The 27,689-nt window shown below is 41.0% G+C and overlaps 1 protein-coding gene across 1 annotated transcript in view; it reads right to left on the bottom strand.

Annotated features, from left to right (window-relative positions):
* Nucleotides 1–27,305, bottom strand: part of LRP5 (LDL receptor related protein 5) — a 165,049-nt gene extending 137,744 nt beyond the window's left edge. The window contains exon 1 of the mRNA XM_050898048.1: nt 27,215–27,305. Within this exon, the coding sequence (XP_050754005.1) occupies nt 27,215–27,305 (91 nt within the window). The remainder of the gene's footprint in view (nt 1–27,214) is intronic.
* Nucleotides 27,306–27,689: the final 384 nt, after the last annotated feature.

The following is a 27,689-nucleotide window of genomic DNA, read 5'->3' as shown; positions in this document are numbered from 1 at the left end:
TTGGGGACACTCACATCAAGTTGCTGAGATACTCATTAGATAAGACTCACAAACACAAAACTTTTATTTAGAGGAGAACACAGATTCACTAGAGCATAAAGCAATTTTCATCTGGTCTGTTTTGTTAGAGGAAATTTCTAAACATCATTGCAAAACTGCTCTTGGCAATCTCTCCCTGTGCAATGCAAAACTGGTGTTCAGCCAAACAGTTGTGAGGACTGCAGCCTCATGCAATCCTGACTAGCTAATGCTAAACAGATAATATCTCTGCAGTCTGAAATCCCACCTCTTCCTGACCTCAGGTTCTCACCCGAGCATCTCACAGAGGTTAAAATATACATGGGATTTTCCCAAAAGCAGAAGCATACTGTTCACAACAATTTGCTTATTCTTCTGAGGATTCTGCTGCGATTTGCTACTCAAGAACCACAATGCACACAACAGCTTAAATGCAAATATACTGTCTACTGGGGATTAGGGCATTTTGGCTCCAGACAGACACCAACAACAAGCTTTTAATACTAGCACTTTGAAAACGGCTGTTCAGCTGAGCATCCTCCAATCTTAAAAGTCAACTTTTGAGTTCGGTGCTCGTTGCAGATTAGAACCTGCACTGAACTCCAAGGGAGGTTAAACTGACAACTTCAGTGATGATGGCCAAAGCTCCCACAGTCCACTGAAATCCCAGTCTAAACGTAGACAGTAAACCCCACAAGGAAGGTGAAAACTTTCCCACTCTTTAAGAACAACTAGGCAGCAGTACCTCACAGGTCTGCGCTGCAATGTTTGAGTCTGACACTGTGTCCAAACAGAGGAACTGGATAGCAGAGGGAGACCCTCACATACACATGGGTGATCTACTGACCCACACCACAGCCAGCCTCTAAACCTCCTCTATGTTAAATTAAGAACGGTGTGATACAAAGAAGGCTGTCACAGGCCTCACGCCAGCTGCTATCTCAAGACATAACAAGCAAACTTCTCCAGATCCATCATAGACTATCGCACTGGATGCTCACCTCCTCCAGCTATACAAAGCTATGGTCTTTACGCTACCGTCTGTAAGAGTGAAAGATGCCGTAAGCACTTACAATTTGTAACCTTGGGTCCAAAAAACTAACTGTCCGTGCAATCTTTAATGACAAATTACTTGCACTGAGGGAAGAGGAGTATTGCTTTATAGTCTCTCTCACACAAAAGCCCACAGTGACCCTACCTCAGCTAGAAACTCAGTTCAGAAGTCTCTGAGGACCATGTTCTGAGGCAAGTCACTCAGCAAGTCACCGAGAAGATATCATCATAAAAGTACAGTTGCTTATGGCAGGCACATTCATGTCAAGGGCACGTCCGTGGCCCTTTTATGAGAATACACTGGCATCACTACTGCAGCACTAGTCAAAGCGTTTGCTAAATAAAAACTCAGACTTGTGTTACCCATAGCTGTTCAGATACTAAAGAACAAACACCTTACCTCTCTCCTCAACCTGTTATCTTGGCTGGTTAACTGAACCACAAATTTGTTTATTGCCTGCTTAGACAGCATGTTTGCATCAACCTATTCTGATGTAGAACTTAAGAAATGAATGGCTTCAACTTGATATGGGTAGTGATGTTCCTGTGCACGGTGCTAGCGAAGTCCACCCCATTACCCTCTCTTTGCAAGGTGGTGGATTGTGCATGAATTCCTTATTGGATTGTGTTTCTATATTGGATCCAGAGAGCTGAGTTAGGAATGGATGTTCATGGGGTGGCAATACTGGGAAGGAACTTGGCAGATTAGGTTTGATTTCCATTCTACCAGAGCACCCTGTTCAAATATCGCTCTTCTTTGCATTGATTCTGTAATACCGAATACTTTCATTGTCTTGTCAGTGCGAAGGTTTCATATTTTGATTAAGGATTCTTTAAAGTACAAACTTGTATTTTGTCTAATACCATAGGACACTAGTTTCAATTCCATAACAGTGTTTATCATATTCAAACCACACTGGAGCTATCTGTCAGCTGACTCATGACGGTTTTCTTTGTGAGAATTAATATGGCACTCTGCTTGTACCAACAAAAATTAGAAACAGCATGTCCATTGAGATTTCTGGTATTTTCTGATTTTAGAATAAGCAGAAGTGGCATTGAAGTAGTCTCTTACATGGTATTGCCATTGGGCTTTGCCAAAACGAGTAAGTGCAAAGGCAGTACTTAAAAATAAGGATGGGGGATGTGGCAGGAAAAAACCTTACTTGGATGTTTCACATTCTGTGATGCAGAGTACCTGGCAATAATTTTGCTGTTGTTATTTTAAATGCAGTAGGCACGGATTTCCCTCACCCGCATGTTATGCTCAGTAGAGTTTTAAAACTGCAGAGGAAACTGAAGATTTGTCCTACTTCTGCATAAACTGGTTTAGAAGAATGCAGACAAAGGGGTGACTTCCTTGAACATCTAAACATGACTTTTGTTGTGAATAACAGTTCAGGTCAATCCATGAATGGAAGAAAACCCTGCAATGTCCCCTTTCTAGATTCTGGATGCCAATGGGAGCAAGGTTCTTTTCTGTGGGTTTTTTTGCAGTTTATTTCATTCCTCCTTGGTTTGGCAGACAGCTGTCTGGCCAATAATAGTAGATTATGCAGCGATGATGGTTCCAAACTTTTAATGGATAAAATAGTGGTTCTACATCATTTGGAAAATTTGGCTTGCTAATTTTCTCCAGGACTTAAACAAATATAGGCTTGACAAAGGTATGCTTGTTTCTGATCAGAATTGTTTCCAATTTCTAGTTCCAGTTCCAGATATTACGCTAACTCCAAAAGACGCAAATCTTAAGAAAGCTGGAAAAAGGCATTTTACTTCTATCTCCACCAAATGTACAATACATACCCCTGAAAATGTAATATATTTGTAAAATGCAGAAAACGACTCAGAAATAGGATGTGGTGGATTCAGCTGCTGGCAAATGTTATTCGTTGGAACAAAGTGTAGTCAAGTCAGCTGTGGAAGACTTAAACGTAGGTTCCACAATCTGACATGGTTTTCTTCTAACAGTTAAGAATCTTCCCAAACAAAACCATCTTGTTAAAGGGAACCTGCCACATGATACGGGGCTTTAGAGGGTGTGAAGTTGAGAGAAGCTTTTAGTGCCAAGTTGCGGACAGCACTTCTGATTTTTGTGCAAGTCTTGTGACTGTCTTCCAGTCAAATATTCAAGACTGGTTTTGTGAGAGCTTGTTACGGAGGACAGCAATAAGAAGATGAGGTGAAAAGGACTAATAATGAAATTTGTAATATTGTGCTTGTATTTATATCACTGATAATACTTAATTTGCCTCCTCTAATGTAGCAAATAAATACAGTAGTCTGCTCCAAGCTTTGTAAATCACTCCTTGCTGGAGATGATTCTGCTTTAGCCAAGAACACTGATTAAACTAAACTCATTCCTTATGGCTCCTTTTGTCTCTCTAAGGTCAGTGTTTGTCCTGCAAGTTATCTGGAACATTTGTCCTGCCAGACCTACATGAAGGAAGATTTTCTGCTCTCTTCTTTATTATTATTATTCTATAAATCTAACTGTTTTTCAGTATTGTGAAGGCAAAGACATGGCGTTTCTGATAATTTAGCTTTTTATCAAACATCTGTTCAAAAATAGTGGATTTGCTGGAAGAGAGAGCATGTTCAGGATTTCACTAACTTTTCTTCCATTTTTTCTCAGAAGTCAGCCAAGGATCAGAAAAAAAAAATAATCTGACTTGCTTTATTTTGGGGTTAAAATTATCATAGTATATTACACCTTGAGTCAAAGATTCAACTCTTCCAAGGTCTGAAGGGAAGTGTTACATAAAGAGGTGTCACGATGCCATTGAATACAGCTGTTTTGATAAATTGATTTCATGTGTCTTTGGTGATCAGTGTATGATTTTTATGGACTTAATGATCCTACGCTCTTTGGGGCATGCCTGCACTCTGCTGTTAATGCAAATTAATGCCAGTATTATCTTCAATGGTGTTGCAGTTCACATACTTGCAAAGCACGTGGTTAGCTTGAATTGACCTGTCTGAGTAAGACAGGTAAGTGAATATTGCTCATTAACTGATGATATTCTTGCTTTAGAGGGTAGACCACAATCTATTATCATTTACCTGGCAGCCATCATCTGCAACTGTGATACATTTTTATCCCTGGGTCCAAAAATTTTTGGTAAGGTCTCCACCGGTGACTGTATTTACTTCAACACTGAGTCCCAAGGACTCGTAGTATCAAACTAAGATTTGGTAGTATGTCACTGTTGGACAGAAGAGCTTGGGTGATGTTTTCCTCATGAAACTATTTTCCCTTTAAATTGGAGGTGCATGTCACTCAGTCATAATTCTGCTGTATCGCAAATTATGATCAAAGATCATAAACTGGCAAAAATTGTTCCTTCCTTTATCTAAGCGTACAAAGGGTCCCTAACAGAGAACAATAAAGTACAAATGCTAGCCTAGCTGAAGAAACACAAAATAATCATCTGTGCTGTCTGTCCCTCCAAAATGTGGAATTTAAGGACATTTCCAGAAAAAACAGTTGTCACTTCCAAACCTCCAGAATAAAAGAGGCTCTCCACATTTGGACCTGTATTGGCAATATTCAAAAGAAAGCAGATTGTATCAGTCTCCTTGTACCTATTTTTATAGGCTGGTAGTTTGTGTGTGCAAGAAGGGAGACGTGTTTTGGAATTCAGCCCCAGAATGCCTCATTTGCTTTCTTGGAAAAGGTTTTAAGTCTAGATAATTATTTAAAACTGAAGAAAATCTGAGAGAGAATGGAAATTTGGGGCCTTAAAAAAATGAGTTACATAGGAGCTGTTTAACATTTTTGGTTCTGTTGTTTTTGCAGTTGACTAATTAATGCTCTGTACAATCTCATGGTTATTAATTGGTCACTCTCCTTGGTGTCTATTGCTTTCTGGTGTTTGCAGAATTCTGTGATATGTATGTAAGTGATAGTGTGATATGTAATCAAGGATGAAGGTCCCAAAAAGGAGGCTAAAAACAATATTAAAGAAGTGGTGATGCTCTGCACTGAGGGAAGGTTGTAAAACTGCAAAAGGCAGAGCACCTGGAGAGGTTCCCCAGACTCCCAGGGCAGTGCAGGGTGTAGCACATACTCCCCTGACAAATGTAGTATTCCAGGCCAAACCATAAACTCTGTGCAAATCGAGCTCCAGCTACGTTGTGTTAGGAGGGATCTTGATTTAAATATGCCCTTTGTATTGGGCAGGGTCAGATGTGTTTTGTTTTGCCTGAAGCTGAGTCTGGTTGAATTCCCCGCCCCCTTCCTGCCCACCCCCAGTTGCATGTTGCTCCCCCTCCCCCAGTCTCCTACTACCTCACAGACGTTTTGGTGCCCTGAAATCTGCTAGCATGACTGCACATACAGTTGCCTTCCTTGAGCCGATCCTGTCAAAAGGATCTTGGTTTAAAAAGGCAAGTAGGAAAAAAAAAAAAAAAAGTACTAAGGCAACTTCTTTGCCCAGCTCAGCTGCAGCCAGAATATTGTCCGGTTGCAGACTTGCAGAGCACTGTCTCTGTGCTGCTGTGTCTTGTACATGCGATGCTCAGGGGAAGGAACTTTGTAAGTGGTTTTGTGCTTAAAAAAAAATAATACAGTGGCATGCACAAGTTTGCTTTACTCATATGCTTCAAGTATAGACCTAGCCATCCACAACACACAAACTTGAGATTTCAAAATATTTTCATGTAGAGCTACAACAAATTATTAGTCATCTTTTATTTTTCAAGTTAGGCTTATTTACCTCGAAATTTTCATGTGAGTCTCAATAACATCCTACTGGCATAAGAAATTAACTGCCTGCAATGCATACGCAAGAGAAGCTGCCACAAAGTTGTCAAATACTCTCATATTGCAGAAACACAAAGTAGGAGAGGTACTAGAAAAGTATGGTGCACCTCAACTTCAGCAGCAGGTTGAAGCAAAAAAACGTATTATTCTTTCCTTCCCAGTTCACTCAGATGCAATTCTTCAGTTTTCTTCTACCCATGGTTTCCCCACCTGTATAAACAGCCAAGCTGTTATTGTTTTAACGCAACACGTATCTGCCTTTCCCGAACAAGAAAGGAAATGAATGTCTAAAAAGCTTTCAGTTCATCATAAAAGGGGTCCAAAATCAGAAGGAAGTCAATCTGTTCCCTACAAAGGAACTATGTGGGGGGAAAAAAAACCACAACACAAGCTTTACACAACATGAGCTGTCGTCATTCATATTATGGTAACACCTAGAAGCCAGAATTGAGATTGGCACCCTGAAAGACACAATGTGGACACATTGTGAAGGATTGTCACACCTGAAGAACTTGCTGTCTAGATACACAAGGCAAAGAATGAAAGGAAGCCCACAGAAGACAGGATTAAGGGTCTTGCCCATGGGCAAGACATGGGGTCCATGGCAGAGCCAAGATGAGAACCCAATGTGCTAAGCAGAACCATAACCAGTGTTTCTTTCCAGAGTAAACTTACCACCTTTTTATACCATTGATACCATAACTAAACTCTATTTAGTAATTAAGTGTTGTCTGCCAAATACTAGGCTACCAAATAAGACATGCATTGTCCTATTCAATAGATAAGAGGAAGGATGTCCTTGTACTTAGAAACTATGTAGGCTTCAGCAAGTAACAATATGTGATAAAATGGCAAGATGTTCCTCAATATCAGTATTGTACCCCCGGCTCTGCTGACTAAATTAGAAAATGAGCCAAAACCCGGAGAAGTCCTTTGTAACTAGGGGAAAGGTAAAAGCAGCAGGGGGAAGCAAGACCACCGACTTAATTCAAGACCAAAGAAACTCGCCCCCCCACACCCGTAGGAGCATGCGTGCAAATCTACATCGCAAGCGGAGTTAATTTAAATATGACTGACCAGTAATGAGTGAAATGTTTATCACTAGCCAATAAGTATAAACTTAGGTGTGTTTTTACTAATTGTTGCTAATTAGATAACCGGATATAAACTCTGTAATTTTGGTATGCGGCATGCACGTTAGGTGGAGCGATCCCCCGTGCATCCAGCGCTGTAATAAAGAATGCCTGCCTTTTAAAACTTCAAACTAAGTCTTAGAGGGTTGTTCTTTTGCGACTGAATTTACAGTAACACCATCAAGCTACCTTACAAACAAATTTTAATAGAGTAAAAAAAGACATACATTTTACTATGGCAAATGGTTTAGGAAAGATCTCAGCCACCCCAACTCTCCCATCCCTTTGGCAGCCTAGACAAGGTGTACTGCAAACAGGAAACTAGACTCTTGATATACAACACATCTAAAGAAGTATGACTAAATGTTTTTCCATCTTCTCTATGCTCCAATTTCAGCAAATTTAAGTGCCAAAAGAAATAACTCCAGGGCTATGCTATGGTGCAAATGGTTCAAATACATAAGAAAAAAAAAAGGGGGGGGGGGGGGGGAGAGAAAAAAAAAAGACAAAAAAAAGACGATAAACACCACAGTGCCAGTTCAAAGAAAATCCTAGCTGCCATTTTTGGGAGTCAAAAGACACACAGCTCATCTCCAGAATCAGACGGCCACAAATATAAGCAGCACATTGCTGGAAGGGTAGACAGAAAAACAGGAATGCAGACATTTTTCCCCACATATAAATTAAAATACAAATTCTAAAACTGCTTATAGAACACAGGTGACAAAACGCTGCTTATAGAACACAGGTGACAAAACGCATCCACGAGGTTATTTATTTAATTTTGTGAAAAACCTACCCCTTATTTCTGCAGAGGGAAGGGTACAAGCCTATTAGCATTACAGAAGGAAGCAATATCATGGAGGGCAGAGCAAAGTGCATCTGTTTATACTAAAACAAAACTAACTCAAGCACTGATATCCTGGTTTGTGCACCATATCCTTTTCCTCCACCCTTCACTTGCACTATTTGGCTGTGTCTTCATTGCTAAAGATGTAATTATTACATTGAGATAGCTATTTCAATGTAAAAATGCCAGCAGAGAAAACGAAACTTTTACATCAAGTAAAAAGCCAGTGTCATTATTTCACTCCTCACCTGAGATATCATCAGCTGCACGGACTTGCACTGACTCTATCAGGATTTTTACGTCAAGATTGCAGTATCAGTGTAATAATTACACCTGTTGCAGCAATGAAGACATGACCCAGGACTTTCAGAGCAGGGAGGCTTCTCCCCTTGTGTCTGGAAAACATCCAGGGCATTTCAGATGAAATGATACTCCAAAAAACTATTCCAACCCTATGCTATAGTTGAGAAAAATAAATAAATAAATACCGCCGTGCTTCAGGAGCCAGACTGGGCAGAATACACTTAATATATTCACCACTGCAATGCACTGCCTAGCATTTAACACACTCATAGCTAGAGTAAGTATTAGTGCCATGTGTCCCCTCTCTGGTGAATGCCTTTTAAGCACAATAAGCTTATTACAACCAGTTTTTACACCTCTTCTATTTCCAGTTGTTGCAGACTGTTTTGGAGTTTAAATGTCCTGGATTCTGCCCTCCCTGTTATACATATGCATATTTTTTCCGTATTAAAAATACTGCAAAATACAAATGTTAATACAAAAAGCTACGACCCACAGCCAAAAATCACATTTCCAATCCAGAAACATGAACAGGGCACATTCAACATGCCAGATACTAGCACACCATCAGCAATTAACAATTGCATTTTAATTTTTTATAAACAAGATCCTGCAGCAGATTGTTAATAAACATGAAACACATGCAAGAAATGACCATGTGCATTTAAGTAACTCCCTCCAGGTATGAACGATGACTACATACAGAAGCAGACATCTACCCTCTTAAAACACAACAGGGGCTTATGAACCCAATTTAACCCACATATTTACATACAAAGGAAAAGGGTTGTTTTTCCTACATACTAAAGATGGAAGTCTTGCTTAAAAAAATATATTATGCCCCAAATGTAAGCCTTCTGTGAGTAATTTAAAAAATAAACAAACAAACAAACAAACAAAAGACACCTTAAATTTCATTAGTGAATTGCAAAAAAAGTTGAACATGGTGCCTGCATCCACCTAGCTTTTGAAGCACGGTCTGAAACAGAAGGCTGAACAACCAGAGTATTGTTAAACTAGAGGAAAAACCTACCTTCTCTAAAAACTAGATGTAAACTAGACTACAAAAGCACTTGCTTTTTATGAAAAACAGCTTTCTCCTCAAAAACAACCCAAAAAAAAGCCAACAAAAAAAAAAAACCAAACCCCGAACCCACACCAAACAAGCACTAACTTGAAGCACAGTTGACAGAAGCCCTTCACTTCTGTACTTAACTAGGGCACCTCGCTCTGTAACTAAATACTTGCTCAGAGTTAGGGCAAGCTTCACTTTCTACTTACAGAAAGCATTGTCACATTACAATAAAGTAGTACAAAGTAGAAACAGATAACTCCTTTATCAAGCTCATCTAGTGCAGAAATTAACCAAAGAAGATGCAAATAAAAATGAAGACTTCTTTCTCCTTTAAAAAGGGGACCTAAAATCCAGAACTCCCTGCTCATGCCGGTCTTCTATTAATTACCACGTGCAACATGGGTCAACCTTGCCATCAACAGACCTCACTTGGCTGACAGAAAGTAACTCACTTTTGAGGATAATTCAGGTTTTTTTTGTCTCCTTTGCTGTGACTAATACTTGCAATGTAGAGCAGCACTGTGCAATACACGTTACTGACTCAGCAGGAATGAGATTCAAAACTACCAACTCATTTTATAAACGTCACTGAGGAGCCAATAACTAGAAGTCATTATCATCCATCCACTACTTCCTCTTGACAATTGCACCATGAAGCTCTGAAGCGAGAAGATGCACTTTTTTTCCTCTATGTTATCAACATGTGAAAAACATCAACTTTCATATGTTTTACTTGGAGGAAGTTAGGGCATCTAAAACCTCTCAAGAATGTGCTCCACTGATTACAGCATTATGTTGTTTCCTTTATAAAACCCTAGAATGCAGAGTATGTTTATACATACATATATACACACACACTTATATATATACACACTTAATAAGGTAACATGACTTGACATCAAATGACACCAAACATTTCTAAAGGCTACTTAAGTTGAAGATTTCAAACTAAAAACTTCATCTCATGCAGTGATATCCTTGGACAATTACAGAACAGCACAACAGCAAAGGAGAAAACATCTATCTATTCCTGCAGAACAGTTAATCCACACAATTAACTCTCTATCACATCACACTATAAATGCAAACACATGCTCCTCTTCTGTGTTGCTCCAAAGATTCTCCAAGATGCTATTCTTGTTGCTAATGAGGTGCAGCACAAACAATAAATAAGACTTGCAAAAATAACATATTGAGTTTAGATTTTATTTATTAAAGAAAAAAAAACACAAAAAAGAACACAGAGAACAAAACATCATAGGCTGTGTAACATCTGAATTGCATGGAAACATGTGGCATTATCCTTCCTTCAAAGTTGAATATGTTAGACCCATCAAATCCTTGATCTTGCAGTATCATAGTTTTATTAGAGAAAAACTGATTTAAATCATATTTTACCCTGTATCATAAAGCAGCCTCTCTCCTTCTCCTCACTGATGCAGATATTTATTAATAACAAGTTTGATGAAAAAGGGGAGGGGGAGGAGAGAGGGGAGGAGAGGAGGGGAGAGAGGAAGGGAGAAGAGAGAGGAGAAGAGAAAAAAATAAAATAATTTTTTAACAAAATTGAGCAAGGAAAAGACATCACACAACACAAAAGGTAACTAAGGAGGTTACTTTCAGCCCAGTCCTCTAATCTAATTTACTACATGGCCATGCATTTTTGTGCTGTCACTGGATGGGGCATGGTATGGAAGCTGGATGCTGCTTAAACCAAAACCACTGGACAAAACACTCCCTTTGAAACACAGTGTCTTCCTAATCTGCGCCAGGTGTGGCAAACAAATTCCTTTTCATTCAGGCTTAAAGCAACACCATTAGTTATGAAAAGGTTCCCAGTAGACTCTAGAACATTTAAAAATCAGTAAATCCACTGAATGTCATGACACTGTTGCAACCTCATTTGCCTAAATGGTTAAATTGTTTAAAAAAAACCCAAACCAAACACAACCAAAACCAGAAAAAAACCAAACCAAAACAAAAACAACTTCTCCAGGATTTAGGAAGCAACAAGAGAACCACTTGTTGAGTTCAATTTAAGTATCAAATCAGCCCCTGGGGAAGAAAAAAAAAATAATTAAAATCTAAACAGTAAGCTGCAGATAAACCAAATTCAGGGCTATTTGGGGTTTGCATGTAAACTTTTGTGTACTATTCAAATAAAGCCTTTTTTGTTAGTGCCAATTTTACAACTGTATAGAAAGGTGTGCTTTGAGGTTGCCAATAGACAAGTTTCAGGAATTCTTGTTTTTTAACATGAATTTACAGCTGTCAGAACTAGAAAGTTTCATGCCATTTCAGACACTGGGAAGGATTTTGAAATCATTACTGCTTTGCCAATGCATCGCTGAAGCCAGTGCAACAGATGGAGTTGAAACTGGAAGATCTGTAGTATCCAGGAAAAAGAGTCTGATTGTACATTTGGCACATGCTCAGCCGAATGTGGGAGAAAAGCACAGAATGCTATCTGCTGTAGACTGATCTATTTGTTAATGTTTTGGGATCATCCCAGTAAAAATTATCCTCTTAGGAATAAGCAATATTTATGTCAGGACTTTGAATAAATTACCATTCCATGTTTCAAAGTCTTTCTAAATAAAGATAATAAAACACACTCACTTCTGGCCACATATACAACAGTGATCTGACAACTGACATCATACACATCAATAACGGCAAAAAAACCCACTGATTTTTTTTTCCCCAGCCATCTTACCTTCCTCATGAAGTCCAAAGTTTTGAAATTGAACTTAGATAGCTTACAAGTTAAACTTTCATTGAAAGAAATGTTGCCAAGCACACTAAGCAAACACAACTTACTCAAATACTCACAGTAATCTGTTCCCAGCGTCCTGCTGATGTTTAAATAGGAAAATAACCCTGCAAAGTCCATTCCTTTTTATAAACAGACAACATTAAATCAGACTTTATAATAACAAACTGGTGCTAAAGTTTCTTTTTGCAGTCGTAAGTGTGTGTGCATAATGCTTACCCATCTCCCACTGTGCTTGACTCCTCTATTCTTGCATACAAACACTTCAGTTTAAAAAAAAAGTTATCAAAACTCTAGTTCCTGGAGAAAACAAGGAGGTTTTTGTAGAATTCAGTGTATTGCTTCTGCCTCACAATAAAGTGGCAGACAAGTTATACAGGAGAAAGCATTGCATGCAGCTGTAATTCAGAGCACAGCAGCTGACAAGTTATATTTTTACCCCTGCAACCTCTCCACGTGCCTGTTGATGCCCAAGCCTCCGGAAACCATGCAAAGGCTTTTCATTAGCACTGGTACATAGTCTCTCAGTTGCTATGAAGCTTTACTGAATCAACGATGAGTTCCTGTCAACACAGTGGTTTGCAACAGCAATGACAGTCACGCAGCAGGGAAGAGAGACCTGAAGTCATTTTAGTTTCCAACACAGACCAAGATTTTATTTATAAAAAGAAAATAATAATAAAAGAGCTGCTGCTAGAGTCTCAAAATGAGCATAGGAAAGAATGTGTAAAGCAGCTTCCTCCCAATGAATGGCCAGGGAACTAAACAGCTGGAGAATTTAGCAGTAATTAAAAACCAGCAGAATTTACAAGTAAAAGAACAAATTCCTACCCCATACTAGTACACTGGCTTGAGTGTACCTGTCCTGCAGTGTGGGCTCCCAAGCAAATCATTACTTTTCCTGTTGTCCATTCAAACAAGTCCTCCCACCTACCTCTGGCTCATCGCCAATCAAGGGCCAAAAAAGTGTCTGGAAGACACTCTTGCTACTTGACCTGAAATGTTCTTATAGGCTTTTGGCAATATGTTAAGAGAAGGAATACCTAAAAGAAGGCATCCTCCCTCAGAAACTAGCATTTGTGGACAAGAAGGTCCTAACAGGCTGTCAACAAGCATATGGACAGGTGTCATGTTATAAACAACCATGATAATGAATCAGTTTATATCAAGATGTGACCAGCAGATGCTCAGATTCAGTAACATAAGCCTGTTACACAGCACCAATCCCTATAGTACGAAATGAGCTCCAAGGCTAAGACTGAGAAAGGACTATAATAAAGTATTCCAGAACAGATCTTTGTGGGGAAACCATTCCAAAATACAAGCACCCTTGGGGAAGTAATTGTGGAATAGCTGTTAGGTTTTGAATTCAAAACCTATCTCAAACAAAGCAAGTTTTGTTACCCTACAAAAGCCTTATAATCTGTACAAGGAAGGTGATACTAACAGGTCCCAGTAACACTCCTCAAAGTTGGGCGCTGCCGTACCCCTCCTTTAAAAAGAAAACTTTCTACTGTGTCCCTGTAACATGGACTCCACAGAATCCTAGGAATCAGAAAAGCACAAAAAAAGCATGCCAGAATCTTTAGCTGTATCTACCAAGTGCCCTCCGGATGGACACAGTGGCTTTTACACATGCATTTTGCATATGTAAGAGCACCAGTGTCAAGGAACAAGTATGGCTTGGAGGACTGAGTCAGCTGTATCGAGAACTTACAGTACTCCACATCCTCCCTCATTGCACACAGACTTCCTCAGGAAAAAAAAAAAAAACAAAAAAACAAAACAAAAAAAAACCAAAAAAAACCCCCACCAACTCAGAATGACCAGGCGAGAGGCCAATGCTTACAAAGATCCCATAGCCATTGTTCAGAGAAAACAAGTCACTTGCATCACTCCCCACATGCAATAAGCTTTGGGCTGGCTGAATTCTGCCTCTGAGGACCAGTGCCAGATGTTCTCTATCTCCAGATGCCAGGAGTTCCACACCCTGGGGATCAGCAACCACAGTTATTTTCCATGAGCTGTAATTACTGTAGCAGGATGGAGAAGGGCTGGATGTGTCAAGGTGGTAATCCCCAAGGTAAATGAATCCTAGATCACGTAAATCTTTAGCACATAACAATGAAGACCTTAATTTGGACGATGCAAGTTGAGAGATAATATGGAACAGAGGTCACAAGCGTAAAGTACTTCTACCTGCTCATCTTCTCTCCATTGTGCACTAGGCTGAATGCCAAGCAGCAATCCTCAAAGACAGGCTAAGTTGCAGCTTCTCCAGTTTTACCAATTCTGTCACGGACAGACGATGTTAGTGGAGTCACATGCTAAGGGGACAGCAAGCAGGCAGCCTCTTTACACTGCCAGAAATAGGAGGGTGGTTTGGGGTTGGTTTTTTTTTTTTCCCCTTCCATTCAACGATGCTGCCTCATCATCCTACTTAGAGAAGTAACCCAACAAGTTTCCAAGAGCTCTCTTGACCACTGTTTTTAATTACCCACCTACAGACATTCCAGCCTTTAGCAACCTTGGTTCTTCAGGGGGAGGGGATGACAACACAAAGCAAGCAGGTAAAAGGAAAAACAATACACAAGATCCCTGCCTAGAAGAGCTTTCAAGCTGAGAAGAAATACTACCAACACAGAAGAAGGATGCAACATGCAGAAATTGTAAAATAAAGACTGCAAAAGGTATGGAAAGTGGTTATGCAAGACCAAAGATTTAGGTGCACAAAATTGATCAGACATACAATTTTGATTAAGAAAATACACATTGCCCTGCCTTTTCAGGAATACCTTATCTACCATTTCATTAGTTGGCAGCTTCATTTCTCTCTAATGAACCACCAGTCATTGAGAAAGTAATACAATGGAGTCAAACAAAGCAGGTTTATTACTAGAAGGTTATTTAAAAAGCATACGTACAGGAAAAGATTACTCTGAGGTGCTTCTTGTGTAAAACACTCCAAGATGCATTCAGAGAGACCATTTATGTATCACCGTCACCTTTTCTCAGATGAAAAGTTGGAGTTCACAGACTTAAGGGCATGCTTCAGTAACAACACGAAAAACCAAATCCAGGTATACTGAATTCCAGTCCCATACCTAGCAACTGTGAAACTTTCCTCCTTAAAACTATGTATCAAGATCTAAAATCAGGAGTTAAAGTCTACATAAAATGCAGGGGTTTTTTTTCAGAAATTGAAGGTTATTCACTAATACAACCATTAGAATGAAAAGAAAAAAACAGAGCAGGAGAAACTGGTTAACCAAGTGTTTAAGCACATAAGAACATACATACATATTATATACTCACACATATACGTATGTGGAATACCATCCCCCCCCAAATACCTCACACCCTTCCCAAATGTACATACTTCAGCATAAACTAGCCAGGACCTTGTAAGAGATTACTTCTACCTAGGTCAGCACTTCTGTGAACTATGAGCACATCTGTCTGCTCCAAGGAACTGAGTGGTCTGGTAGCACACTTAAACTCCAAGTAACTATCAGTCACTAAGTAAAATCCAGGCATTTTCCAGTTCTCTGGCTCATGCAAAACGGCTTCACTTTCCAAAAACGTCTCGAAGGCTCTTTAAAACACTAAAATTTGCAAACAGCAGAATGACCTCGCATTAACAAGCATCTAACACAGGGATTTTGTCACAACCATCCAGGATTCCTTCAAGTAGGATTACCACCCCCAATCCTGACAAACATGTTGTTTTCTGTTGCTTTGACAGAGGAAGGGAAGTTCATAAGTAGCCAGGCTAACTCCATGGCCAACTCTCTGCCCTCTAAATTTAAATTAAAAATCTTCCTAGCTGAGCATTTCATTTTCCAGTTGCAGTCAGATGTGATGGTGCATTGGGTTGGTGTGTTGGGTTTGTGTGGCGGGGGAGGGGCTACAGGGGTGGCTCCTGTGAGAAGCTGCTCAAAGCTTCCCCGGCTCCAAGTCGGACCCCCCTCTGGCCAAGGCCGAGCCCATCAGCAACAGTGGTAGCACCTCTGTGATAGCGTATTTAAGAAGGGGAAAGACTGCTAAAGAAGAAGAAGAGCTACAGCGAAGAGAGGAGTGGGATGTGAGAGAAACAACCATGCAGACATCGAGGTCAGGGAAGAAGGAGAGGGAGGAGGTGTGCTGGAGCAGAGATTCCCCTGCAGCCCATGGAGGACCCCACGCCAGAGCAGGTGGCTGGGCCCGAAGAAGGCCGTGACTCCGTGGAAAAGCCCACGCTGGAGCAGTTCGTGGAAAGGACTTGCGTTGGAGAAACTCATGGAGGACTGACCCCGTGGGAGGGACCCCACGCTGGAGCAGGGGAAGAGTGCGAGGAGTCCTCCCCCCGAGGAGGAAGGAACGGCAGCAACAGCATGTGATGAACTGACCATGACCCCCATTCCCATCTCCTTGCACTGCTGGGAGGGGAGGAGGCAGAGGAATGGGGAGCAAAGCTGAGCCCAGGAAGAAGGGGGGGGGGGGGGAGGGGGAGAGGCGTGTTTTTAAGATAAGGTTCTATTTCTCATCATCCTACTCTGATTTGATTGGTAACAAATTAAATTGGTTTCCTTTTTTTCCCCAAGTCGAGTCTGTTTTGCCTGTGACCATAATTGGCGAGTGATCCCTCCCTGTCCTTGTCTCGGCTGACGAGCCCTTTCATTCTATCTTCTCCTCCCCATCCCGCGGGGGGCAGCAGTGAGCGAGCGGCCGCGTGGTGCTTTGTTGCCGGCTGGGCCTAAACCACGACAGATGGTAATGAGGAGTGGAATGACCACAGCCATGAAAACATTTCAGAGAGAAAATTAATCACAACCTGTAGCACATTTTTGGCCCCAAACTGGCTGTGAACAGACAGCTATTCCTCTGAAAATATTAACCATCTGTAGAACTTGTTTGTCAAAGTTTATTAGGCAAATAAGATCTAGCAGCAGACTGTTAATACACTAAGTGTCAAGCACACCATTCAAAGTTCAAATGGTATGGATTAGCTCTGCATGCAAGCTACAGAGCTCACTTCCGTTATTTGTCTGCAACTCCTACAAAACACCTGCAGATAATGGTTTATTTACTGCAAATATCATCCAGTGCTTGCTGAATTTTTTGCTGGTGTGTGTACATTTCTCCCAATTTTACCATTGGCTACAGTGTTCACAGAAACTAAGTTCTGAGCTCCCTTAAGAGTTGATTTACTCTGTTCAAAAAAAAGTTTCCAGGCACACTCCCCAACTCTGTAAAGAGTGCATGGTTCCTTCTAGTAGTCGCCATATCTGACTTTTGCAATTGAAAAATGCACCTTTTTAATGGCATCATAGAAAACCTTCTCCTGTGCACAGATTTCAAAGTCACAGCTGACATGGAGCGTAGTGGGGTTTTGTGGCTTAGGGCGGGGTGGGTGTTGAAGAAAGATTAGATGAGATGAAAATCCAGGTTCATACAGGTTTTGGGGGCAGGTAAAAGGGAAAGACTTGCAAATGATTCAAGTCCAATTTACTGAGGCTTCACTATAGTTTTGCCTGCATTAGCCACACCCTACCTAACTCTCACTATGCAGCTTGCCTAAGTAAGTCCAGATGTGTAACTGAGTACACACTTCCTAGCACTTGAACACCTGCAAACTGGAGTTTTAGAACATGGGTAAGTAATAGTCAACTTCATCCAGACAGTAAAAAACATGCTGTTAAAACCCAGATAGACAAAATTTCTCCATAACTACAGATTTCTTTTACTCAGCTATTGAAGACACAGATAATGTATAGACTTTTTTTTTTTTTTTTAAATCATCCACAGCTGGGCAGACCTTCGAAGTGGAAAATGCTACCCATGTGCATTTTCATCCTCTTGGCTCTGACTTGAGAACATGAATACTAACACAGCAGTTTAATTTGCTTTCATATCTTCTGTGAAAGACACATCCAGGTAAGTCACCAATACAGATTTCTGAGGCATTTTCCCCTCGGGGAAAAAAAAAAAAAAAAAAAAAATGTTTAAACACATCACACTTCAAGCTGCCAACTCTCAAGCAGGGGAAGCAATCGGAGAAAAATCCAAAGAAAGATAAAAACTATTTGTATCATTTATATCATATTTTATGTCAAAATTCATTCCTATAGAGCAAGCAACTCTATTCTGAGCTTCTCAATTGTTCTAGAACCAGAAAATTTTCAATGACTGAAATGAAAACAAAGTGTGACACAGAAAATAGGAAATTTGGTGGCCATGCCTGACCTTCCTTAAATGGGATAGAATTCATAAGTAAGCCACACTTTATTTGAAATAACTAGTTACACAAATTAAAGCCTCCAAAGCTCCTTTAAACTATAGGCACAATATAAGTAGTGATCAATATCCATCTAACATTGGGTAATTTATGATTCACTGGTCAAAGGTGACACCTTGTATAAAACAAAGGATTAAGTTTTTGGTTTTTAAATTCTGCTGCTTTGAGAAGTTCAAGAAACAGCATTCTGGCTTTTGTATTAAGCTACAAGTGCTAAGAAAGAACACTAAGTATGTTATACAGACATCCCCTATAGTTACACATCAGAGAATAAATCTCATAACCTTTCATTCCTTCTCCTCCTTGAATTACTCACTGTCATCAGCAGAGACAGCTTGTTATCCAAGAGCTCAATTCTTGCTTTTTTTCCTCCTCCATAATGAAATGTAAAACAGATACAAATATACTTCTATTTCAGAATATATTTTCATGACATCACCAAGACACTGGTCTAAGTCATTGAACTAAAAACAGTATTTGAAGACAGATACACAGCAGCAACATTTCCTAGGTTACTCCAAATGCCACGGCTTTGTGATTGTCCTTTTAAAGCAATCATTCTTTGCCCCAAAAAAATTATTTTTTATCTGCACAAAAGCTTGTAGAAACTGTCCTTTACCAATTATTTAGAAATAATCCTTGAACAACAATAACAATAAAGACATAAGACCTTTCACCTCGCCTCAAGTATCAAGTATGCACCACTTCTAAAACTAAAGCTAGAGGAATCAGCTTAGAAGACTTTCTAAAATTTGACACACTGAGATTTCAAACCTCAACAGCCTCTTCAGACAAAGTCTGGTTACACAGGAATATGCCATGGCTTACGTAGCATCCTAGAAATGATGGGCAGATAGAAAAGGACATGACAAAGTGCCCAAGCACCCCACAAGGTGCAAGAAAGAGCAAAACTTCATAACAATAAAGTAGCTGCCAGACCACTCACTCAATGTCACAAAAAATACCCTTCAGTCTTACCTGAAGAGCCAGACATAAAACATATGTTATTTAGGAAGTCTGAGAAACAAGGAAAAAAAAAATCCAAACTACAAAGAAATAAAGCTTCAGGTGGCATAAGCCAGCTACTCCAGAAAGCTCCCAGAGATGTGTCATGGTGGGAAACCTGCAAAACACTTACCTACACCATGCACAACCCAGCTCTTTACTGCAGGAGCACGTACAAAATAAAAACGGGGTACTTCTGACCACCACTGTCATAGTGAGTCCACTGAAAAAACATTTCATCTCTTACACCAAGGCCAAACCCAAATCTTTATTTAAGAATTATCTAGAGAAAAAGAGAATGGCAGAAGCGTGGCATAACAAAGAGCAGCTGTAGGTCAGGACATCCTTCACGCTGGCTAATTTGAAGCAACATAAGTCTCACGAAAGCATTTCGTTTTGGTTTATCCACAAGTTATATTGTCACTTAGGCATTCCGTGCTGTTGATTTTTTAATTAATATAAGAAGGTAGACTGGGCAGGCTTAGGGGTATGTCTCCCTCTCAATTTATAAAGGTATACAAGGAAGCAACTTCACCTTCTTGACAGCCTCTCTATAGTGTGAACTTTTGCATTTAAAAAAAAAAAATTAATTACATTTCTGGTCTTTTTTTTTTTTTTTTTTCCTTCTGAAGTCCAGCTAGGACACTTTTAATTTGGAAGAACAGAAAAGAATGTGTTCATGCAAAATGAATGAAAAAAAAAGTACAAGGACTGGACAAAGCATCCATGAATCTGGAATCCCAAGTAAAACTGAAATTTCCACAGAAGGTATGCTGAAGTTATTGACAAGGATTTAAGTGCGTTACTGCTGCTAGGCATAATCTGTGCCTAATTCAAAACGTGGACTATATGGCTTAAGCCATAAGTACATACAGTATTCCATAAAAGTTCTCAAATGACGTATCAATAACCACAGATTATAGCAGCGCTGCACACTTTCATCACATTTTCTCAGATCCTCCACTCCTTTTCCTTTTGATTTAGTTAAAACCAGCACTGAACAGCAGAAAAGAAAAAGAACATCAACAAAATCACATTATAGTAATACTATTTGATTCCCAAACCCAAAAGCCAACAAATTCACTAAGCAGGTCCACTCAATCCACAGGTCCTCCTCATCTGCCAAGAGGTTTAGAAACACGAAGCAGACACTTGCTCACACTCTCTGGCTTTTTTTGACTCTTAAACACCGCAGAAAGAAGAGGTCAAGCTTCTGTCTTCTCTTACTGCCACCTCCTACCTCTGATCTAATTCTTGCAGGCTGAGGATCAAGAGTCCCCCAGGGCTAATTTATCACCTTTACTATCACGTGTAACAAGCTACTTCCAAAAAGAAGTATTAATAATGGTTAATGAATCACATTTAATGCAGCAACACAGTGAAATTAAAGTCAACATACACTCGAGGCAACCTAAAGAAAGGGCAACAGAGAACCTCTGGAATCACAATCACAAAATGTTGTCAAATCCTGAGCCAAATGAAGAGATGTCAAGGTAAGTAACTCAACCATTCATCTCCCTCTCAGACAAAACTCAAGCCAACAGGGGTCCTGTAAGAAGGACAGAACCACTAAATTAAGAGCACTGCACTTTCACAGGACACCACATGCCCTTTAACAGGAATCCATGAGAAAAAAACTGAAAACCAAGCCCTTTGTGTAACCACACCAAAGACAGAAATATAATTTCCATCTTTCTGCTTTTCATAGCAGAGAGGAGAGTTATAACCTAACATACTTGCGACTTCGTTTCTCCAGTTGCATCATTTTTCACCATAGCTCAGGAACAGCACACTTCATAGTTCTATTGAACAATTACCTGTTTTATCTCTAGTCTCAACAGGAAGACCAGAGTTCAAAAACCTGAATTCTGCCTGCCACAAAGACAACTTTTATTACTGCGTAAAGGAAGTCAACTTCAACTGTGCAAGCTCAATTTCCTTATAAAAGATAAATAATAGAGGCTATGTTAGCAGAATATTCAGAATTAGCTAATACTCATACAGCACTTCAGAAAGCCAAAGTGCCAAACAGTATTCAACAACTATTATATTATTAAGCAGGGACATTTTTAAATACATATGCCAACACTTGAGGTTCTCAGACCATTGACAATCACACCAGGAACTTACTATTGCATCTGCTGTCAGTGCTGTTCATTGCAATACCAATAAACCTTCATACTGTGAAATGAAGACAACTCTGTAGCTGATTCACAGTCGAGAAATTCCTTCCCCCAGCAGACTGTCCCCATTAAGCTAATCTAACACAACACATTCATATAAAGTATTTATTGGATTAAAAGTGTTTTCAGTTGCTTTAACCCTTTTATCATCCAGAGCAAACGAATTTAAATCAAGCATGCGCCAATTTACTGGCATCCTTGCAAAAGTCGCCCATGGATTTAACATCAATACAAAATGACACCTTACATCTGCCTATGCTGGCAGGCAAAGCATAAGTTGAGCAAGAGCAAAGGAAACAACAGCTAAAATAAAACCCCTGTTTATTACATGGATCGTCAACACCCTTACCAACCCATCACCCACTCTTTACACTCTTTGGAACTTCTCAGTAGGATTCTGTAGCTTAACAGGTATTTTCCATCTTTAGTAAACAGAAACCACAAAGATAAAATGCTGGTGAGCTCCACATTCTGATTTTTCCAAGAGAGAAGGAACTGAAAGAATTGTTGGCCCATAAACTCCTAACAAACAACTGTACTGAACAATACTTTGTGGGACATACTTCCCATTTTCTCTCCTCCTCTCACCACAACTGTTTAATCACCCAAAATCTCAAGAACTGCTCAAAATATCCTTTGACTCTGAGACTCTCCATGGCCTAACTTAATGTGGGTAGGACTCTCCAGAAGTATTTTTTCCAGTTCAGAAATCCCAGCTGTAGGCTGTCAGGAGATGGCACATCTTCGACTTCTTCAGAAAGTCCCAAGTGTCCAAACAGCACGTGGCTTTGGGCAGCCAGCATTCCCAGCCAATATCCTAATTATTGCTCCTGCCCTAAGTGAACTTGCAGTGTTGTTGGACACGCCCCGCTGGAAAGCAATACAGTGAAAAAGGAAAATAATCCACATGCCTCAAAACCTCTAAACAAAATGCTGACTCCATTGTGCATAGTAGAATTGCATCGTTGCTGGCCTGTGCTGTATACTGTGGGGATACTTACTCTACTGTCATTCTTCCCTCAAGGCTCAGGTTGATACCTATTTGAGTTTTTCACAAAGGTCCTGAGCAGAAAATAACAACTATTTCCTTCAAGTGTTCTCAGTGCTGTGGTCTTTTCAGCCATGTCAACTCCCATGAGAAATTCTGAACTTACAAAAGCCAAACATTTTGAATGTTTAATAGCTCTTGGGTTAAAGAAAACGAAAAATTAGGAGGATTTCTTAGAATGAAGAGAAATAGTTACTTACAATAGCTTCTTTCTAACATGGAATTTAAACCTAGTTATTGTTCTTGACCTCAAGATGGCAGGTTGCTTTCATACAATACAGTATGTTCACAAAAAATACTGATCTAACATAAAACTAAACCTTGTCATTAAAGCTATTTCTGAGCATCACAAATAGTGAAATTTCTTTTATTTCTGCTTTGACAAAAAGAGAGGCAACTACTTTTAACTCTACATTGCTGGCTAAATTTTAACCATAAACAAAGTTACATTAGAGACTCTTTATAAGTCACATGCATCTATATCCTAGGAGAGGTTTTGTAACCTTTATTTGTTGTTATGCTGCCAGACCTTACCATAACAATAAAGGATAACAAGTTCCCAGAAACAATCTCTGTGTTTGCTAAAAAGTTACCTTGGCTTGTGTTATTCAAGAAACATGCAGGACTGAGAAAATTTACAGCTGGAACAAACCCCATGGCCTATTTTACTAACGACTACATTATAAAAAAGTAAAAAAAATTCTTAAGATAAAAGTTACAGCAGCTGAGATTTAAAAAAAGGTTCAAAAATAGCAAGAGGCAATGGTGGAATTTACACCGGGCTATTGATGAAACACATTCACACTCTTCTAAAATATTGACTTTGTGTGTCATGCTTATTTATGTATTACAGACACATCTACAGTATGAATTTAAAATGAAATTAATTTAATTTAAAATGAAATAGTAACAAATGAATTCACACACCATACCTAAAAGACAGTTAAAGCCATTATCCTTTGTCTGGAGCGAGAAGATTCAGTGCTTTGGAAGTATCAACTTACTTAAACTTCAGACTCAGTCTGGAGTTTCGGTATTTCCTCACTATTTCAAGAAAATTTATGACCATAATTTGTGACAGACCCTCACATCATGCTAGTAGTAGTTACTAAGAAAACAGCCTCCTAAATCAATGACGGACTGACTGAAATGGCACTGAAATGCAGTTGAGGACTTCTACATAGCACATTTCCCCGTCATAAAATTAGCAAGTGTTCTTTCCTGCTACGTTCTACATTTAAACATAGTGATAGGTATCATTAGCTTTAGGTTCTCTCAGGAAAAACACTATTAGTTAAAAGCCATTTTAGAGTTGTGCTCAAATGCATTTTTTATTTCACGCTGCATCCCTAGTTTCAAACTTTTGTAACCATCCTGTCACACTTCTCTGTTCACCTTTCTTTATCTTGTGTTTCTTAATATCAGGCAAATAGTCATTCCACTAAAGAAAACTAAGATACAGTCTCACAATTTTGGGAAATGTTCTAGTACACAACAAGCAACAGCTAACCAAGCTTTTGTGAATTTAAGTAAAAATAATTCTTGCTTGAGATAATTCTTAAACAAGAACTTAAACAAGAACTTAAACAACAAGAACTTAAACAAGAACTTAAACAAGAACTATCTCAACTACTTCCAGGTTTTAAAGAGCCCCACATAACACACCCGCTGTGCAGTATTAAACATTCAGAACTTACAATATTTTCAGATAAAAACATGCCGTTGTCATAACCATCTTGTTCCTGAATACTTTGCACAGGCAAGAGATTCCTCCCTTCAAGGAAGCACCAAATGCAATGATCATTTTGTCTTATCTCAGTGAAAGGAGAGTCAAGTGTAACCCATATCTGAAACAGGTTTATCATTACTTCAAGCCACATAAATAAAACCACTCCTGACACCACCACATACAGAGCAAGGACTTAGCTCCACAGCAAAATTATTTCACAGCCAAAGTATTCAGGATCTATTATAACATGCCAAACTTCGCAGAAGCTTTAACACTGCAGAAGTTCCAGCACACCCCCAATCTTGCAGAGATGTATTTCCGTATTTGTAAGATAATCACATCAAAATACTTTTAAGAGTGTCCTGGTTTCAGCTGGGATAGAGTTAATTTTCTTCTTAATAGCTGGTACAGTGCTGTGTTTTGGATTTAGTGTGAGAATAATGTTGATAACACTCTGATGTTTTAGCTGTTGCTAAGTAGCACTTATCCTAAGTTAAGGATTTTTCAGTTTCCCATGCTCTGCCAGCAAGCAGGTGTACAAGAAGCTGGGAGGAAGCATAGCCAGGACAGCTGATCCGAACTAGCCAAAGGGATATTCCACACCATAGAACATCATGCTCAGTATATAAACTGGGGGGAGTTGGCCGGGCAGTATATAAACTGGGGGCAGATCGCGGCTCGGGCATTGGTCAGCAGGTGGTGAGCAATTGCATTGTGCAATTGTCTTTTCTTGGGGTTTATTTCTCTCTTTTTTTGTTATATTCCTTTTCATTACTATTTTTTTAATTATTATTAGTTAGTATTATATTTTATTTTACTTTAGTTATTAAACTGCTTTTATCTCAACCCATGAGTTTCACTTCTTTTTTTTTCCCAATCCTCCTCCCCATCCCACTGGGAGGGGGGAGCGGCTGCGTGGTGCTTAGTTGCTGGCTGGGGTTAAACCATGACAAAGAGGTAAAAGTTCCTTAAAGTCAGGCATCTGCTTACAGAGTGGGGCTTCTCAGGAACGGAACTAAAAATATGGAAAGCCTCTCATAGTACATCCATGCTCCTTCTAAAAGGACAGATGAGCTGTCCTTAAAAGTACTGTCCAGATCAACCTAACAAAAGAATCACATACCTTCCTACTAAGTAGGCAGAACAAAAGCAATGTCATTAAGATGTATAACCAAGACTCTTTAGCTAATTACTAAAAAACGGTACATTTGTAGAAGAGTTTTTCCGTGCACATTAAGGAAAGTGACTACTGATACAGAAAACACACTATATTAAAAGAATCGCTGTCTCTAAAATGAGGTGAATGAAAACCAAACTCCAAGTTACAACTTATTTCTTAGTTTCATTGTGAACTCTTATTTTCCCAAGAGTTCCAAACGCAAAGTTATCCCTTTTTTAAAATATTCCTTTCTATTACAGCCTGTTAAGTAAATGTAAGGAAACCCTCAAGGAACATTATCAGCCTGTTCTCTCTTCATTTAAGACTCCTATAAGTTGATTTTTTTCTCCCTCTAAAGCTACATAGCTTCAATCAGTCATGTAGGAACGTGAACATCTTTACACAAACATAAACGTTCAGAAAGGAACAAGCCACACTTGAGGTTTTCTGAAACATTTTCAAAAGATTGAGGCCATCTGTATGGAGAAGGTGCATCCTGAGATGCGAAGGGCATCTTTTTCATATAATCCTGACAGAATAAGCAATATATAATACACACCTACGCAGAGCTCCAACTAAAAATACAGAACGATGATGCCAGCAGAAAATGGTCAGTTCTCTTGCTCTAAATGACAGTTCTAATAATTACAGATGGTTTGAAAAGGTGGGTGGCCTAATAAAAGAGGCCCTGAGGTGATGTTCTGACAGCCTTGGCCACACTGCGGAATTTTGTAAACTACCTAGGAAATCGCAACAACTAGGCTTCAGCTTGCTGAAGCACCTGGGTGATGTATTCAGGCAGATCAGATGCAGCAGCAACAAACCAGAAGTCTTACACACGCAGCCCTAACTCCCCATCTTCGGTGATACAAAGTCAGGACTGAAGCAGCACGCAGGGAGAAAGGATGGGGAACAGACACCAGCCCTCTCCCCACGGATGCTGCAGGCAGAGCACAGGCTCCGTTTATTTATGCTTTTAAAGGATTAGCACATTCACTTAAAAACGGTATTGCAAAGGGCAGGTTCCGTGCCCGGGACAGATCGCGGGTTAGCGAGGGGCCCAGCACTCCATCGGCACGGGGCAGCCGGGCTCCAGCTCCGTCAGCGCCCGCGGGGCTAGACCCGGGTCGGGCACCCGCACCCCGACCCAGGCCGACCTCCGCCCGCCGCTGCCTCCAGCCGGGCCGGCCGGTTCCTCCCGCCGCAGCGCCACCCCCCCGGCCCTGTCTACAGCCTTAAAACGGAGCTGGGGGGGGGACACTCGCCTTCCCCAGCCCTGCCAAGAGTTTGATGAGCGACACCCGACACCCGCCTCTCCAAACCCCAGAGAAATCCCTGCCCTGGACCGCGGAAGGACGGGAGTGGGGACGAGGGGGCGACTTTTGTCTCTCTTTTTGCAACTGTACACGTTTACCTGAGCCACCCCCGGGGGGAAACCGCTTCAGCCCTCCGGCGGGACATGTCCCGAGGGAAGTAGGAGGAGAGGCCTCCTCTTCCTGCGCCCCCCTTTTGCAGAAAAGAGGGACAAGGAGGAATAGTTTGCGAGCGAGCGAGCCGGCGGGGGGAGGGGGGGGGAGAGACGACGCATCCAGCCTCCCGTCTTCCTCCCGCCCCGTCCCGTTTCGTCCAGTGCGCGTCCTTCGCCCCCCCCACCCCCCCGCGGGAGTCTGGCCCGCGCCCCCCGCCCCGCAGGGTCCCGCTCCCGCCCCGCTTCCCGCCGCCGCGGCCCCCGCAGCCCTCCCGGCGGAGCGCGGAGGAAAGTTTGCCCAAGTCCGACAACAAAAGGGACAGCGGCGCTCGCCTCCCCGCCGACCCGGGCCCCGCGACGCCCCGGCAAGCTTACCCCCGGCCGAGCCCGGCTCGCACCGCAGCACCGAGGCGGCCAGGAGCCGCAGCAGCAGCAGCAGCGGGAGCGGCGGGGCCGCCGCCTCCATGTTGTGCCGCCGCAGCAGCTGCCGGAGCCCACAGAGCGTCTCAGGCAGGCTCCATGCTCAGGGCGCTGCGCTCGGCGAGGAGGGAGGCGGGGAAGGGGGGAGGTGCTGGAGCCGACCCTCCTCCTCCTCACGCCGCCGGCAGGGAGGGGGCTGGGATCCTCCGCTCGCACCCGCAGCCCTGGGAGGAGCCGAGGGCGCACCGTCCCGCCGCAGCGTACCGCACGCGTAGGTACACCTGGCCGGGGAGGGGGGAGGAGGTGGAATTTCAGGGTTTTCTTCTTTATGTTTTTTTCTCGTTCCTTCTGGAGCAATTACTCCAAAACCAGCCAGGAACGTCGGAGAAGATGGTTCGCTGCGTGTTCAAAAAGCAACCTGTCTTTGGTG

Source organism: Gymnogyps californianus, chromosome 5 (assembly GCF_018139145.2).
Source record: "Gymnogyps californianus isolate 813 chromosome 5, ASM1813914v2, whole genome shotgun sequence".
Lineage (NCBI taxonomy): Eukaryota > Metazoa > Chordata > Aves > Accipitriformes > Cathartidae > Gymnogyps > Gymnogyps californianus.
Note: the sequence above shows the minus strand (reverse complement) of the source record. Positions and strands in the feature narration are given on the sequence as shown.